The sequence below is a fragment of the Arachis ipaensis genome, chromosome B08 (assembly GCF_000816755.2).
Source record: "Arachis ipaensis cultivar K30076 chromosome B08, Araip1.1, whole genome shotgun sequence".
In the NCBI taxonomy this organism is placed as follows: Eukaryota; Viridiplantae; Streptophyta; class Magnoliopsida; order Fabales; family Fabaceae; genus Arachis; species Arachis ipaensis.
This window is the reverse complement of record NC_029792.2, coordinates 284313-300946: the sequence shown is the minus strand read 5'-3', so window position 1 is coordinate 300946 and position 16634 is coordinate 284313. Positions and strand designations below refer to the sequence as shown.

Sequence of the window (16634 nt, the reverse complement as noted above, 5' to 3'; positions counted from 1 at the left end):
TCGTAGAATGGAGAACTATACATGGAGCTTGGTTGTCTTTAATCTAAAAGAACGTACTTGACATGGCAGGCAGTTCATCTGCTATTCTGCTGAATGATTGAACTAGGGTTGGATAGATGTGGCATCAGTTGGCTCAATCTATGAAAAATGCTACCAAAATTATTAATATTAACCATGATAAAATTATGATTGTAGAAGTGGCTCACTATAATATTTATAACTAAAATACAAAGCTCAAAAATAGCAATTTAATAATAGAAATACATATGGAAGTTAAATAGAAAATTAGTAGACGATCAAAATTTTAACTTCGAAAATAAAGTGCTAAAGTTTTACTGTATTATTAATAGAAGCCAATTAGCATTTTTAAGGCGTTTTTCAAAATTACAAAAGGACACTGGAGTTTTTTTTTTTTTTTGTTTTTTTGAAGAAAAGTGCTTATTCTGTAAATTTCTTTTCAAATATCATAGTTCCATATTTATGTCATTTAAGTTCCACGTGCATAAAAGAGCCATTAAATGTTTGCTAATATGATAGTAACCAAATAAAATAGTTGAAGTGTTAAATGTTGTTAATATATAATTAAGTGACAAATAAATTATTTTGAACTATCAATGGCTCAATGCATTATAAAAATTAAACTCGTGAGAAAATTGCTATACTTTTTTCATGTTGAGATGTGATAAAGATAGAAATTTTCATCTAATTCTAAGAAAATACAGTACTCTCTTCTAAAATTTAAATTGTTACATCTAATATCTTTGTATTTTATTTATAAAGTGTGACTAAGGATCATCATAATATGCAATAAACCTCTTGTAAAAGGGAGGTTTATGAAGAAAAAAAGGAAGAAAAAATAGATATATTATCTGATGAAAAAAATCCCCATCACACTATCACTAGCAAGTTAGGATGTATAGTTATATTATATACTCACAAGTCACAATTATACCACATGAATTGAGTGGACATTTGGATTTAAGAAGAAAAAATAGACACCGGATCCAGTGCAAAGTGTTTATGTGTGTGTGTCTGGTCCGGACTAGGCTTCTTTCTTAACCCTTAAATTTTTGGTTCAAAGGAGGAATAAAAAAAAGGATGGTGGTGCCAGCTGTGTGAGTGATTGATTATATTGGGTGCTGCGGCTATATCATGTTCTTCCCTCTCTCTTTCACTTTTCCATCTTCTTAGGGTTTCCAAATACCGTTTCTCTCTGCAATCAATCATCGCTTCTTCTCACTCTTCACAACCATATAACAGATTTTCACTCAATTCCCTGAAACCCAAAGCTACCGACACAATCGCCCACCATCGTTTCTTGTTTTCCCTGTAAGTAGCATATACTATCCTCTCCTTCTTACTCTTATTTGATACTATCACTGCTACATGCCCTTCGGGATTTTTTTTGAATATATGTTCTTGCTATTTCTGATATTAGCATAATCGTAGTATTGCTTTCGACATCTTTTGCTTGTTTTGAGATTCAAATTATTTTGTTACTTTATCTTTTGGAACTGGAGGTTGTTAATCTTCTTATCGCTGATTTTGTCTCGGCATATTTATATATAGGGCGTTGATGGGATTATTTTAGGGTTCTACATGTCGAAGTCTGAAAATATGGTATTTGAGAATTCGGTGTTTTAGTTATTTATTCGGAATTTGTCGCTATCTAATAGTAATAATATATATTCATTTGGAATAATTGTCCGATCTTTTGAACTAGTGTTCTCCCTAAATAAAATAGTTTCTGGTTTATGTTTTAATGTGATTGCCTTGAGCTCTGTTGTTTTACTTTTCTTTTTGAAATTGCTCTGCTTTGTGAATGGGACCAAATCATCGGTACAAATGAATTATGTAAGGACAGGTACATAGCTGGGTTTATGCTTTTTATGTTAATTTCTGGTGTTATTAGGTGGTCTTTTCTTAGCATATGGAAGTTGTTTGCGAGATAGCATTAAGTTTGCTATGAGGATTCTGTGTGATGCATATTATGCCATTATTCATGTAATTTGGTTATGTTGAATACTACACTCCATTTGTATTTTGAGAAGAAAGGAGTGAGAAATTCACCTTTTTTTATTGCAGCCATTTTTGTACCACGACTTTGTAAAATAAACGTTCTTAAGTTAATAGTTCACTACTGATACCTTGCTTCAATGGGGGATGCTGAGAATGCCCTTCCACCTTCAAAGAAAAGGACCGCCGGAGTGCAGCTCACTAAAGATACTCCTGTTGATGATGGGGAAGATGTCCCTGAACATGAGACTGGCACTTTCAAGAGAGCTAGTGATGAGGTTCTGGCAACCCGAAGGATAGTCAAAGTTCGTCGCCAACAGAACAATTCTGCTCCTTCTTCAAACCCATTTGCAGGGATACGCTTGACAACTCCCACTGACTCCGGTGCTAATCCTGTTGAACCTACTGCTGAAAAACAATCAGCTGGTGAGAACAGTGGTGCAGATGATTCAAATGGCAATGATGCTACGTCAAAGGATTCTGAGAAAGCTAAGGATGAAGAAACTAAGCAATTGGAGAGTAAAACTGATGCAGTAGAGGACAAATCTGCTGCAAAGAACGATGCTGCAGAAGAAAGCAATGCAGATCAGGAGCATGCTGCAGAAAAGGAGAGTACTGTTGATAAATCTGAGGCAGACAAGGAACATAGTGAAGATGTCGACAAAAATGAAGTTGAGGAGAAGAAGGATGCTGCAAGTAAGGAGATTGCTGCTGAAAGTAATACTGGAAACGAGGATAAGAAAGATAGCACTGACAATGGCGATGAGAAAGTTGAGAGTGCAGAACCAAGTGCTGAAGGTGGCCATTTGAAGTCATTTCAACAGCTCTCAAGTAGCCGAAATGCATTCACAGGTCTTGCTGGAACTGGTTTCTCTTCTACTTCGTTTTCATTTGGGTCTGTTTCAAGTGAAGGGTCAGGTTCTATCTTTGGTACAAAAAATGACAAGCCTTTTGGTCTGGGTTTATCCACCAATGGAAGTTCTGTTTTTGGGGTATCCGCATCCTCTGCTATTTCCAAGAGCGAGGGAAGTGGTTTTGCAGCATTGCAGGAGGTTGTGGTTGAAACCGGTGAAGAGAATGAGAAAGTGGTTTTTAATGCAGATTCAGTGTTGTTTGAATTTGTTGATGGAAGTTGGAAGGAAAGAGGAAAGGGAGAAGTGAAAGTTAATGTTACAACTGGCGAAGAAAAAGCAAGACTTCTTATGAGGTCTAGGGGAAATTATAGACTGATTTTGAATGCTCGGCTTTACCCAGATATGAAGCTCACAAATATGGAGAAGAAGGGTGTTACATTTGCATGCATCAACAGTGCCACAGAAGGGAAAGTTGGTCTTTCAACATTTGCCTTGAAGTTCAAGGACCCTTCCATTGTGGAGGAGTTTAAAGCTGCTATCACGGCACATAAGGATAAGGGTGGTGGTGCTGCAACATCAACAACAGCTCTCAAGACCCCAGAAAATTCTCCAAAGGCATCTGATGATTGAGAAAATCATTGGTCCAGAAAGTGGCTCACACTTTTGTGCTAGATGGATGCTGCTTTACTATGACAAGAAAAATTTTCCATTCATGGTTCATTTTGCCGTTGTGTGGCAGAGTCTATCATATATTTTTAAGTAGTTGTATGTTAGTTTAAGTCAAGTCTCCAAGCGATAATGGAACTTAATTTTGGATAAATCTCGGATTTTTTTAGACTGTATTACCCAAATTCTCCAACACTGAAACGATCAATATTGTTGCTATTTCCTGAACCTGGCGGACCTCTTTATCTCTTTTGCCCCTATACCTTAGGTGATTCAACTTTCAAGGGACAAGGTAGATCATTTTGCATGAATGCTTGGTAATTAACATCAATGATTATATTTCATTTCTTGATGATAATTATTAGTATTAAATAAATTAATTATTAAATAAGTCACTCATATAAGATATATGTAAAAATATAAAATATATATTAAAAATAAATTAAATAATATATGTATTTTATTTTTTAATAATTAATGAAATATAACCTATTATCTTTGGAAAAAAAAATAATATATGTATTTTATTTTTTAATAATTAATGAAATATAACCTATTATCTTTGGAAAAAAAAATAATATATGTATTTTATTTTTTAATAATTAATGAAATATAACCTATTATCTTTGGAAAAAAAAATAATATATGTATTTTATTTTTTAATAATTAATGAAATATAACCTATTATCTTTGGAAAAAAAAATAATATATGTATTTTATTTTTTAATAATTAATGAAATATAACCTATTATCTTTGGAAAAAAAAATAATATATGTATTTTATTTTTTAATAATTAATGAAATATAACCTATTATCTTTGGAAAAAAAAATAATATATGTATTTTATTTTTTAATAATTAATGAAATATAACCTATTATCTTTGGAAAAAAAAATAATATATGTATTTTATTTTTTAATAATTAATGAAATATAACCTATTATCTTTGGAAAAAAAAATAATATATGTATTTTATTTTTTAATAATTAATGAAATATAACCTATTATCTTTGGAAAAAAAAATAATATATGTATTTTATTTTTTAATAATTAATGAAATATAACCTATTATCTTTGGAAAAAAAAATAATATATGTATTTTATTTTTTAATAATTAATGAAATATAACCTATTATCTTTGGAAAAAAAAATAATATATGTATTTTATTTTTTAATAATTAATGAAATATAACCTATTATCTTTGGAAAAAAAAATAATATATGTATTTTATTTTTTAATAATTAATGAAATATAACCTATTATCTTTGGAAAAAAAAATAATATATGTATTTTATTTTTTAATAATTAATGAAATATAACCTATTATCTTTGGAAAAAAAAATAATATATGTATTTTATTTTTTAATAATTAATGAAATATAACCTATTATCTTTGGAAAAAAAAATAATATATGTATTTTATTTTTTAATAATTAATGAAATATAACCTATTATCTTTGGAAAAAAAAATAATATATGTATTTATATACAATATATCTTAATAAAATCTAATAATAAAATCTAATTATATTAGATTAATTTAGTTGTAAAAATTAATTATTGTTTTTTGTCGAATTTTCAAACAAGATTCTTTCTTTAGATTCATTACTAATTAAATTTTAGATATCTTTCTCCTATAATCTGTTAATTAGTTGTCTTAGTGATGGTAGTTCTAAAGAAAAATATTAGATTTTTAATATTTTTATTTTTTTCTTTTTTATTTTACTAATTAACAAATTTTCTTTAAACATTCTTTTTAACTTCTTGTTTTTATAAGAAAAGCAAAGTTGAAGTACCACTACTACTACCGTCCGTAACTGAATATGGCTGAACGCGGCCGGTTTTGGAAACCCAAACAGGTTCCGAATTCAAATAAAAAACCCTAGGCCTAGTTCAGTAATCAGCTCTCTCACTCACCCCACACACACAGGCACAGCGCCGCCCCGTCCCCCAGCTCTCTCACTCTCACCTCGGTTCACCGCCACCGCACGCTCGCCTCCGTCGCGCCTCTCACCGGATCCACCTCACGCTCGCGTCTCCTCCGCTCGTCATCCCTCGCGTGCTCCCTCTGCCTCGTATTCTGCTCGTCCGCCATCACTGCACCCAACGGTCTGTCCAGGTCTCTGCCCGCTCCTCCGTCCAGCCACCATTGAAGTTTGATTGAGAATGGCGGAAGATAATAACGAAGTCACGCAAACATTTAAGGATTTGGGATTATCTGAGGAATTGGTGGAAACTTGTGATAAATTAGGTTGGAAAAATCCATTGAAGATACAATCAGAAGCGATTCCTCTTGCACTACAAGGTTTCTGCTTTTGTGTAAATTATGAATGTTAAATTCTAATTATACAATGCTCATTCCAATGTAATATAAGTTATTGTTAGTTCAATATCTGTTAAGAGTGGTTGGAACATTGTTGATGATGGTTTAAATAATGGTGGAAACTCACATACATTTGTCATCACCTGGAGTGATAGTTAAGAACTGTTAGATGATTTGTTGACATGTTTGACTAAATTATCATCAATCAACCTCACATGAATTCAACTGCATGTGAGTTGTCACCTTTAATAATTTATTAATTAGTAATTGCTTGCACTTGTTTGGGCGTGCTATTGTTATAGGAAAAGATGTGATCGGACTTGCCCAAACAGGTTCTGGTAAGACTGGAGCTTTTGCACTTCCCATATTGCATGCCCTCTTAGAAGCGCCACGCCCCAATGATTTCTTTGCATGTGTGTTGTCTCCCACAAGGTTTGATTCATACTTTGATATAACTTTCATATATTTTATTGAATTAATTGTTCTAGTTGATGTATAACTAGTTCAGTTTTTTGTTTTTCTCACACCTGTCTTTGATATAGAGAACTTGCTATTCAAATTGCTGAGCAGTTTGAAGCTTTAGGGTCTGGGATCGGTGTCAAGTGTGCTGTGGTGAGTTTTAACATTCATTTATTTTATGGCTTCTTGAGACTCTTTCCAGCATTGCACTTAGTTTATTGTTTCGTGGAGCTGCTTTAGTGTTCTATTTATTACATGCTTTACATCGAATAAGCTCTTCTGTTGTGATTCTTTCTTTTTTTGCCAGCTTGTTGGAGGGATCGACATGGTACAGCAATCCATCAAGATAGCAAAACAGCCTCATATTATTGTAAGTGCTTAGCAAAACAATGCATTAAGATAGTATTTGTTAATGGGTTATTTACGGATCATATTTTTTAAATGAGTAATGCTACACATCCAAGTCTTTTATGAACCAAGTTAAACAATAAGACTTTGAATAATGCTACGCATAACTGATTTTTGTTGATGTTAGACCAACTTGGTTGGACTTGGTTAACAAAAACACTTGGATGTGTAGCATTATTCTTTTTAGATTACTATATAATGGATACAGATGAACCTAGGCAGATTTGTATAATGTTTTTAAGTTGATGTCTTGGTGAACTATCCATTAATGTCAAGAGTAATTAGCATTGAAATAATTAGTGATCTTTGATTGCATTGAATTCATTCTGTTGGTCTCTCTAGCTATTGTTAAGCTTCAGATCAAGTCCCATGCCATGCATGTTTGGAAATTTAAAAGTATTTTCATTTACCTTGATTCCTTGAAGCTTTTTAATAAATTGTCTTGTCATAGTGTCTCAGATTGTTCAACTGTTCTTTTAGCATTTTGTTAAGTTTTCCATTTATTGTCTTGTTTGGTTTAAAAAGCCAGTGTTTGATGTCTATGATGTCATTTTTTATTCACTACATGGAAGAGCCAGCCTAGTCCTGTCAAAGTGGTTGTCCTTGCTGATACACTAATGCTATATATGTGCGTTAAAATGAACTAGGCACACTCTGAATTTGCAAGACTGAGTTTGTGCTTATGATTTAGTGTTTCTTTGGTTGTTGAGTTATGTTTAGCCTTCTTATTTTTTGTCGATTCTGTGTTTCTTTTCCTCCTTTATGTTAAATTCATACCTTTGCAGGTCGGAACACCAGGACGCGTTTTAGATCACCTCAAAAACACCAAAGGATTTTCTCTTAATAGATTAAAATATTTGGTATGATTTGTACATAATGCTGATGTTACATTATTCTATGCTCAAGTTTTCTTTTCTTTTTATTTAATCCAATCATTTGATACACGTGCTGTGTGAACTATGTATTGATTGTACGTAATGAGTTCTGAATATTTTTCACCACTTTTACTCTGCCCACCCAGTTTGCCCCATGCATATATGAGCTCAAGAATTCACCTCTTATTTCATTAAAATCTTTATTTACTCAATGTTGAGTTGTGAAATACATAACATAATTCATGTAACTGACTCAATGCAATTTCTGCAAGTTGATTTTCTTTTGAGATTTATGTTTCTGCATTGGGTTAGGTGCTTTATATATTGTTGCAAAGTTATATCTTAAAGAATGTCAGATCCTGATTCAAAGTGACGAGAAAACATTTTATGGATTCTTTGGCCTATTTTTGGACTTTAAAGTTTACAAAAAGAAATATTTAATAAAACTTTCCTGTTGTCTACCATAGCATTTTTTCATCTCTCATTTCTTTATCGTACATATATTTGAACTTGCTATATTCTACACATTCAGGTCCTAGATGAGGCGGACAGGCTGTTGAATGAGGACTTTGAGGAATCACTTAATGAGATTATACAATTGATTCCTCGTGAGCGGAGAACATTTCTGTTTTCTGCTACAATGACTAAGAAGGTATATATGAATATTTATGGACAACTGTGCGCTTTACTTTATCATCGTGTGTACAATATCATTATATGCACAGGGACAAATCCAAAACAGTTGAAGAGGGGGAGGGGGTGGGGTTGAGAGTTTGAGACCATAAGTGAACAATGTAAAATAAATATCAATTCTAGTGGAATTATATAATTAAATAAGTATTAAAGTATGTAAAAAATATGAGGAGATCAAGGGCTCAATAAACTTACTATGACCATATTTATGTTGGCATGCAACTAGTTTGTGTGGAAATATGTGATAGAAGGAGTCGGAAACATTATTTTTATAGATTGGAATAGATCAGATATATGTTTTCCGTTTCAGATTTATGGCATTTTGAATTTAGGACTATGTTCGTCTAAGATTTATGGCATTTGAATTTAGGACTTAAAAGGGTTCTGGTTTTCCTCTCTGTATGAATAAATTTTAATCCTATAATTTTAATTTTAGGCCAAGTCTATATTTTCCTATAGTTAGAAAAAGGTTTCTAGAAGCTGCTTATATACAACATATATATATATATTACAATGCTAATACAGCAAGTTGCACCCTCAATGCTGCAGGTCCAAAAGCTCCAAAGAGTTTGTTTAAGGAATCCTGTGAAGGTACCCTGTATATTTGCAAATATGTTTAGATTTTAGTTGTTCCAAATTTACTCAATTTGTTTTTGTTTAATTTAGATTGAAGCAGCCTCTAAGTATTCTACTGTTGACACACTGAAGCAGCAATATCGTTTCTTACCTGCCAAACACAAGGTTTGTGTTATCCATCATTGATTCTTCAGAAAATGTTTGATTTTTGAAGGGGATTTCGGTAAGCGTAATAGAACATCATTCGTGTCATGTATTTTTGGCACAATGGACTAGATCTTATATGTTTGAATAATCATGACATTTACTTTAGGAAAACATCTACTTCTTGCAGCATGTTAGATTGACTGCATGGAGTTATGTGGGAAAACTCTTCATTAAACTCTTCTATCAAATTGACTTTTTGGACTGAGATCAATATAACTCTTGTCAAAAGGCATGCCTAGGTGCTATAGGCGATGGGAGAAATGGTTCAGGAAAAACATTGAAAAAAGTACTAGATTTTTTTGAAAAATTCAAAAAATGTTAATCGGGCTGCTCGCTTAACCCGTTATTTTTTTTCCCGCCTGAAATTTAAACGGACCTGATTTTAAAGGTAAAAGCCTGCTCGTTTAAGCGGGGAAACAGGCTGGCCCAACGGGTTTAGCCCATATTGACAGCCCTAGTTTTGGCTCTTTTTAGATGCTGAGAAGCCAAGGTGCTAAGGCATGTGCCTTGCTCTGAGGCTGCTTTCTGTTTCGTTTATATATATTAGATGAGAGGAACTGTCCCCTAGTGTCAGCCAAAAATACACTAAATTATCTGACTTAGCCCAAAAATATTAGATACATACCCCTGCTACCCTAAAAGATATTAGGTTTTGCATAGAAGATAGAAGACCATTGCTTGACCTGCACAACAACAGAAGTTGAAATGCCAGAGGGGCACCACTTGACCACCCTGTTGCTTCTCTTCACCACCTTTTTTAGTTGAATTTTTGGCATTCCACAAGTAGTTTTAGTTTAGGAACTTATTATTATACTTTATTGAGGATTTGTGTCTAATTATCATTGTGAAGTACTTTGTTTATTTTGCACAATAGATATATATTCTATTGTTTTCTAATGCCTTTGTTTACTGAATCATACATTTTTTGGTGCCTTTTGCATTTGACTGATTTTTATGCATTTTAGGTTTCATGAATCAGCCTATATCTTCTATGCCTGCAATCTATGTCCTCGTTAATTTATTGTGTTTTCTTATAGGATTGCTACCTTGTGTACATTCTCACTGAAATGGCTGGAAGTACATCAATGGTGTTCACTCGTACATGTGATTCAACTCGTCTTCTTGCTTTGATTCTTAGTAATCTTGGTCTAAAAGCCATCCCAATTAATGGTCATATGACCCAGGTAATTGTATTGAACATTCTTGTATTATAATAGTTAATAGTTAATTAGTAATTTCTTGCAAAATATTCTTTCTTCCACCTTATGGGAGAGAGGATGTGGGGTGGAAGAAGAATCTCTCTCTCTCCCTCTCTATAGTGCATGGACATATACATATTTATTATTTGTGGTTTGCCAGTTGTCTGTAATTCTTTTTTACAATAATCTTGACAGTCAAAAAGGCTTGGAGCCTTGAATTTATTCAAGTCTGGGGCTCGCAGTATTCTCATTTGTACTGATGTAGCTAGTAGAGGATTGGATATTCCAACAGTAGATGTTGTGATTAACTATGACATCCCCACAAACTCCAAAGTAAGATGTGCTATAATTAATCTAACTTTTGAATTTAGCCTCATGTTATTTGTTCTACAAATTCTAGGTTGACGAATCATCTAAATTTCTGCTCTAGACTAAACCTAAATTGCTGGATTCCTTATCTTGTGGTCTGCAGGATTATATACATCGTGTAGGAAGGACTGCTCGTGCAGGGCGTTCTGGGGTTGCAATTTCCCTTGTGAACCAATATGAGCTGGAGTGGTACATTCAAATAGAGAAACTTATAGGTGAGAGTAGTAGTAGGTTAGCGAGGCCAAACGATTATCAGTAATGGTAATTTTGCATGCAAAACTTTGTTTAGTTTTTATTTTGGGATATTCTCTCCGTCTCATATTTTCCGAGGGAAACGGGTTTGGGGAAACTGAGTTTGGTTACCTTGAATACCATTGATAGAAATCTGCATGTATAATGTGTATGTAAAGGTACATGAGCTTTGGATATAGTTTCTGAATTCTATGATGATGGTATTGAAATCAGTTAATGTATGTTTATATGCTTGATTTAATGCATTTTTTCTCAAAACTTTATGTAGAAAATGAAGGAGGAAGCCATGGGGAAGAAGAAACGGAGAGGTGAATCAGATTATGGCGAAGAAGATATTGACAAATACTTAGGTCTCAAGGATAAGAAATCATCCAAAAAGTTTAGAAGATGAGACCTTACCACTGCAGTTTTGTTTTCAAGTAATCATCATATATGTATATGGCAATTTTGGTATTTTATTTAACATTAATTACCTTGTACAACATGAACCTTGTATATTTTGCTAATTTTGCATCTAAGGCTATAATTGCAATCAGTGAGCTGTCTAAAACAAATATCTGACCAAAGGTGATTCTGCATCACAGATAAATGACAGAAAAAACTTGTGATAAATCACAGATTAAAGAAACATAATTTACCCACATTAATTCACACATTAAAAACCTTGTGATAAATGACAGAAATAAAATTAAATCTTTTTAAGTAGTTGTGTTTATTTGTTATCAACTGTCCAAAAGTTCATTGCCTTCGCAAATCTTCTATTAGCTATAACGACATTAATACTCTTTCTACATCCACAAAATTTTAGTTTTTAAAAAATGTGTATATTGTTAGATTAAGCTATTTAGAAATCAGTTAAAAAGTATTCTAAAAATAGTCGTTTTTGATATATATATTTTTAATTCTTAACAAGAAAAATATTGAATTCTAAAAAAAAAATTACTTTCTTAACAAATGCATGATACATCAAAATAATTAAATGGATAATAACATTGTCCAATGTTTATTAATATTATTACATTTATTTAGGCTGTCACAAATTAAAACACTGAGAAACAGAATGCATATTTCATGCAACACGCAAAAGCAAATCCAATAAGCAGCACCTAAATATGTATTTTTCCCGTAATAAACTCTGATTATCATTTTCTATGATCCAAATTTTTCTCTTTGATTTCAACCGAGTTTATTCTTCTTTCGTCTAATTCAACAGAGTCTAACAACAACAACAATAATTCATGCAGTTCAAAACGTGACGCTAAATTCAAAATTCTTTCCTCACATTTTTTTTCCTTGAATTTTACATGTAACAAGAAAACCAAAGATATATCTATATTATAGTAATAATCATCATCAAGTTTGGTTGATTTTGAAACCATTATTATAGTGACTGTGTGAATTTAGAAGATTCCGATTTTTTCCTTTTTTTTTCTTTTCCCATTTTTTCTTAGGAAATTAAAGTGTAAGAAAAGATGGAACTAGAAAATATGAAAAAAAAGAGTAATTCTTCCTATAAATTTAGTGGTTCTCTTTTTTGTTTGTTGGATTGATAACTTCACATACACAAGTAGACTAAAATATGTACGTTTCTACAAATGGTGTAACACTAATAATAGTGTAACAAGGGGGATCCAATGTTTGACATCTGTCAAAATCTAGTTGGCAACATATAGCATCTATGGAGGGCACTGATGAGATGGGGTTGGCAGAGCACAACGCCAACACTGAGGAGGAGGTCGATAACATGAACATCTGGAAGGCCGTTACAGAGAAACCAGAGGACAAAACCTTGCAGCCAATATTATTAGGGAGACTCCGAGTTACTTGGGAATTTGAATTAGTTTGATTCAAGTCTCCAAGCGATAACGGAACTTAATTTCGGATAAATCTTGGATTTTGTTAGACTACATCATCCTAATAATTCTCCAACACTGAAACGATCAAGATAGATCAAGTTACATGAATTGTTAGTAGTTAACATCAACGAAGAAGCACAAAGTAAGCCACGATAGTCATTATCAAATTGATATATCAACTAAAGTCACTAGGTGCGAGGTGCCCTTAAAACATTGGTTAAATTGCTATGTATTATATTCCATTGCTTAATGATAATTATTAGCGTTTAATCATATTTTCCACCAACATTCTTTCTTTCTGATATAATTAAGTATATAAGTATATAACCCATTAATTAGTCCTACGTATGTTCATACTTTTTTTTTTTTTGGAAAAGTCTAGAAGCCAGCAACTTTGTTAAATTCTGTCTAGTATGTAACCAGCAAAAAAAAAGTGAATGATGAAATCTCACACCATTAAAACTATCATTGATAGCTATTTGATGGCTACAAATCACAAAGGTTGCTGACCCTAACATTTCTCTTTTTTTTCCCCAAATATTGGCGCCAAAAAGTTATTACAATCATTATATGTTTTTATAAATAAAACAGATACAAGCAAGCTAAGAAAATAATAATTAAGGCGACTGCAACTAACCCAAAAAAAATCTGAATGTATATATATTAACTACTCATGCCACTAATTAAATTTGGGTATTGTTAGTTACCTATACTTTTCCCTTTTAAAATTCAAAAGTTGAAATAATTATCCAACTTTTTGAACTGAATTAAACAAATTGAATATACACTCCTTCTTCTACTTGCTCCCTAACTCAAGAATCAACAATGGCTAATAAGGCTGCGTCTGCATCTGAATCTGTTCCTGATGCAGGGAACTCCTCCTTGGAACTGGAAAAGACGCTTAGGGACTTCAGCAATGAATTGGAGAAGCTCAGGGACTTCAGCAATGAACTGGTGAATCTTGAACGGAAGATGCAGAAGCAGAACCTCATTTCAGAGCTTGAGGAGTGGAAGCTCAAACACCAATCATCCATCAATGAACTTCTCTCTGCTCTCTCCCAATCTTATCAAACCCTCCATGTCCTCCATAAATTCCTCGATCTCAACCTTCACTCAAAGTCCCAAGCCCTAACCGCCAACCTCCTCCACCCGCAGCAAAAACCACCACAACAAGAACAACAAGACGACGTTGCCAGAACCGTCCTCAAGAAGAATCTGGATATCGCCAAGGCATTGCTCACTGAGATTCAGGAAGATTTTTTATTCGATCCTCATAAGCAACAATCTTCTCCTTCTTCTTCTCCTCCTTCTTTCAAGAGGATGACGCTTGATCAATATCTCGAAGATTTAGTGATTCCTCATGAGAAACAGCCACAAGAAAAAAAAGAAGAAGACGACGTTGCCAATAAAACTGTGGATGATACCGCCAAGGCATCGCTCGCTGACGAGAGTCTGCAAAAATTGATGGAGGATGTTCAAGAAGAAAAAGAAGGATATTATTTTTTCATAGGAAAAGGAAGAACATGGGTTCCAAAAAAAGACCTAGCATTTTTAAGGAAAATAGTGGAGGAACAACTAGAAGAATCTTCTACTTCTTCCACGCTTAATCTNAGTTCATATGCTCTTTGTCAGGGAGCGACGAAGCCACACTGGAGAAGTTGGCGTCAGAGATCAACAAATTGGCGGAGAAGGCAGATAATAATGATAGTGTTGCTGACAAGTTTGCTTCTGTGATGGTTGCAACGAAGGATGTGATGATGATGTCATCAAACCAGCAGAAAAAGAAGAAGAAGGTGGTTAACCAGAATAATAATAACAATAATGTGAAGGTGGTTAAGCAGTTCTGTAGCTGCATTTCTGATTTGGAGTTTGTTCTGCGCGGTGAGATTGTTCCAGAGTCCTGGGATTTGGTGGAAGATGCCGCTAAGAGGGTTGAAGTAATTCTTGTTCTCATGCTTTACACCATGCAGGGAATTAGGGTTTCCGTTGGAAAGAACAATCACAATGACGATCATGAATTTTGGAAGATTCTCAAGGATCTCATTTCTTTTCTCTGGGATATTGAACAATATGGAGCCAACTATTGAAGCTATGTTCTGCTTTCTGATTTGTTTGTACGTACGTACTTTTTCCTTTCAAACCGATGCATGGTAAAATAATGATGAATGATATTCACATTTCTTTTCCATAAGTTGGTTATTAGAGTTTTAATTTTTCTTAGATCAGTTGTTCATTATTATTTATGATCGTGGTTTCACTATTATTATATATGATCATGAGTTGATTTTGTATGTACTAGTAGTGATAGGTGAATTGATGCATGTCTGATCTTAAAATTCTTAATATCAAGTAATTAATGGAGCATGCATGAGTGGTGAATCCAGGCCTGAAACTGTTAATGGTGAAACTAATAGTAATGGTATTTAGTTAGTTAATTAGTCGGAAATTAACTTGTACGTGATTATATATGTAGTCATCAAACATATATACTATTTAATTTTAGGAAAAGTATACCTAAACAGGAATAATGGATATATCGGATATTTAATTTATTCGGTGTACGGATAGTTATTCTAATATTAAGATTTAGATGAGAGAATTTGAAGTGTAGTATATTTTTATTTTATTTGACTAATTTTAAAATGTATTATTCACGTTATTGACAAAAATCTATCTAACAAAGTCAAACTTATGTCTAATTGTAATGTTTTTTTCATTTTGACTTAAAATAAAAAATATTTTAGTAGGTCAAGGTATTAAAATTAAACTTTATTAATTAATTTAAATATAGCCAAATTCAATGCTGAATATTTGATTGGAGAGGATGGATGTATACCAATATACCATAATATATATGGTAACAAACTAAGTACTAACATTATTCGTAAAGCAAGATCTTTTATTTTTATTTTTTTAAGGCCAATGCTACGATGCTGAAGTGAAAAAATTTCAACATGTATTGAAATGAGGTGGATACCTCTTATGAAGGACGCGTGGTCGTGTTGATATGATAGAATGAGACACGGACTGAGTGGCATTAATAGGACGAAGAAATTTGTCCAGTGTTATGAGGCAATTAAATGAAAAAGTATGTTTAAATTAACTGCTTAATCATTTTCTTAATTTTGGAAAGAGTTGGGTTGGTATTTATTTATGCAGTTGGGCTTTTTTTTGCTAAATCTATGAATTGGACTGATATTGTATGGAGATGATCCAAATTAAGTCATAGTCATATATATAATAAATAAGTTAGCTGTTCGGGAAAAAAAAAAAGAGAGAGAAAGTTAGCTCATGAATTGTAGAGGGAAAAAACGAGTTAGTTGAAAAATTATTGTTTAATAATCACTGGTTGCATCACATTGAAATTAATTAAATAATTTATTCTTCAAAATATTAATCTGTTAACAATGATTTATTTCAGTTAACCAAATAGTAACATTGTCAGTCATTTAAGGAAATAGGGACTAATTTATTTTATTTTTAAATCACGAAATCAATTTTTTTTACAGTATTAAGTTTGAAATAATTTAATTTATAGTCAATAATTTCAATATAACGTTAATAATTACCAATTTAATAAAGCAAATTTTTTTTTGATAACCAAATACACATAAGTAACAATATTAGCATATTACATGCTATCCCGTCCCAGCAAGCAATGGAGACATAGGCTGTGTAGAGTCAGAGAATATACAGTCTGTGTTAGAGAAGGGAATTTATGTGGTTAGATTTATTCATCCCTAATGATGATGATTATGATGTTGGGGTTTTCGGTGTAGGCCCAACATATGGATTTTGTTATGATGTGGGATGGGCTTTTTGGTTCGATTTTTCGGTAAGTAAAATTATGAGTTAAATTTTGTACGAGTTGGATAGAGAA

General features: G+C 32.7%; 1 protein-coding gene and 1 pseudogene across 1 annotated transcript; both read left to right on the top strand.

Annotated features, from left to right (window-relative positions):
- On the top strand, positions 939 to 3766 carry LOC107613176 (nuclear pore complex protein NUP50A). The gene is made up of 2 exons (XM_016315041.2): positions 939 to 1329; positions 2086 to 3766. Exon 2 carries the CDS (start codon positions 2157 to 2159, stop codon positions 3498 to 3500), a length of 1344 nt encoding a protein of 447 aa, XP_016170527.1. The 5' UTR covers positions 939 to 1329; positions 2086 to 2156; the 3' UTR covers positions 3501 to 3766.
- LOC107613848 lies at positions 5417 to 11366 on the top strand (annotated as a pseudogene).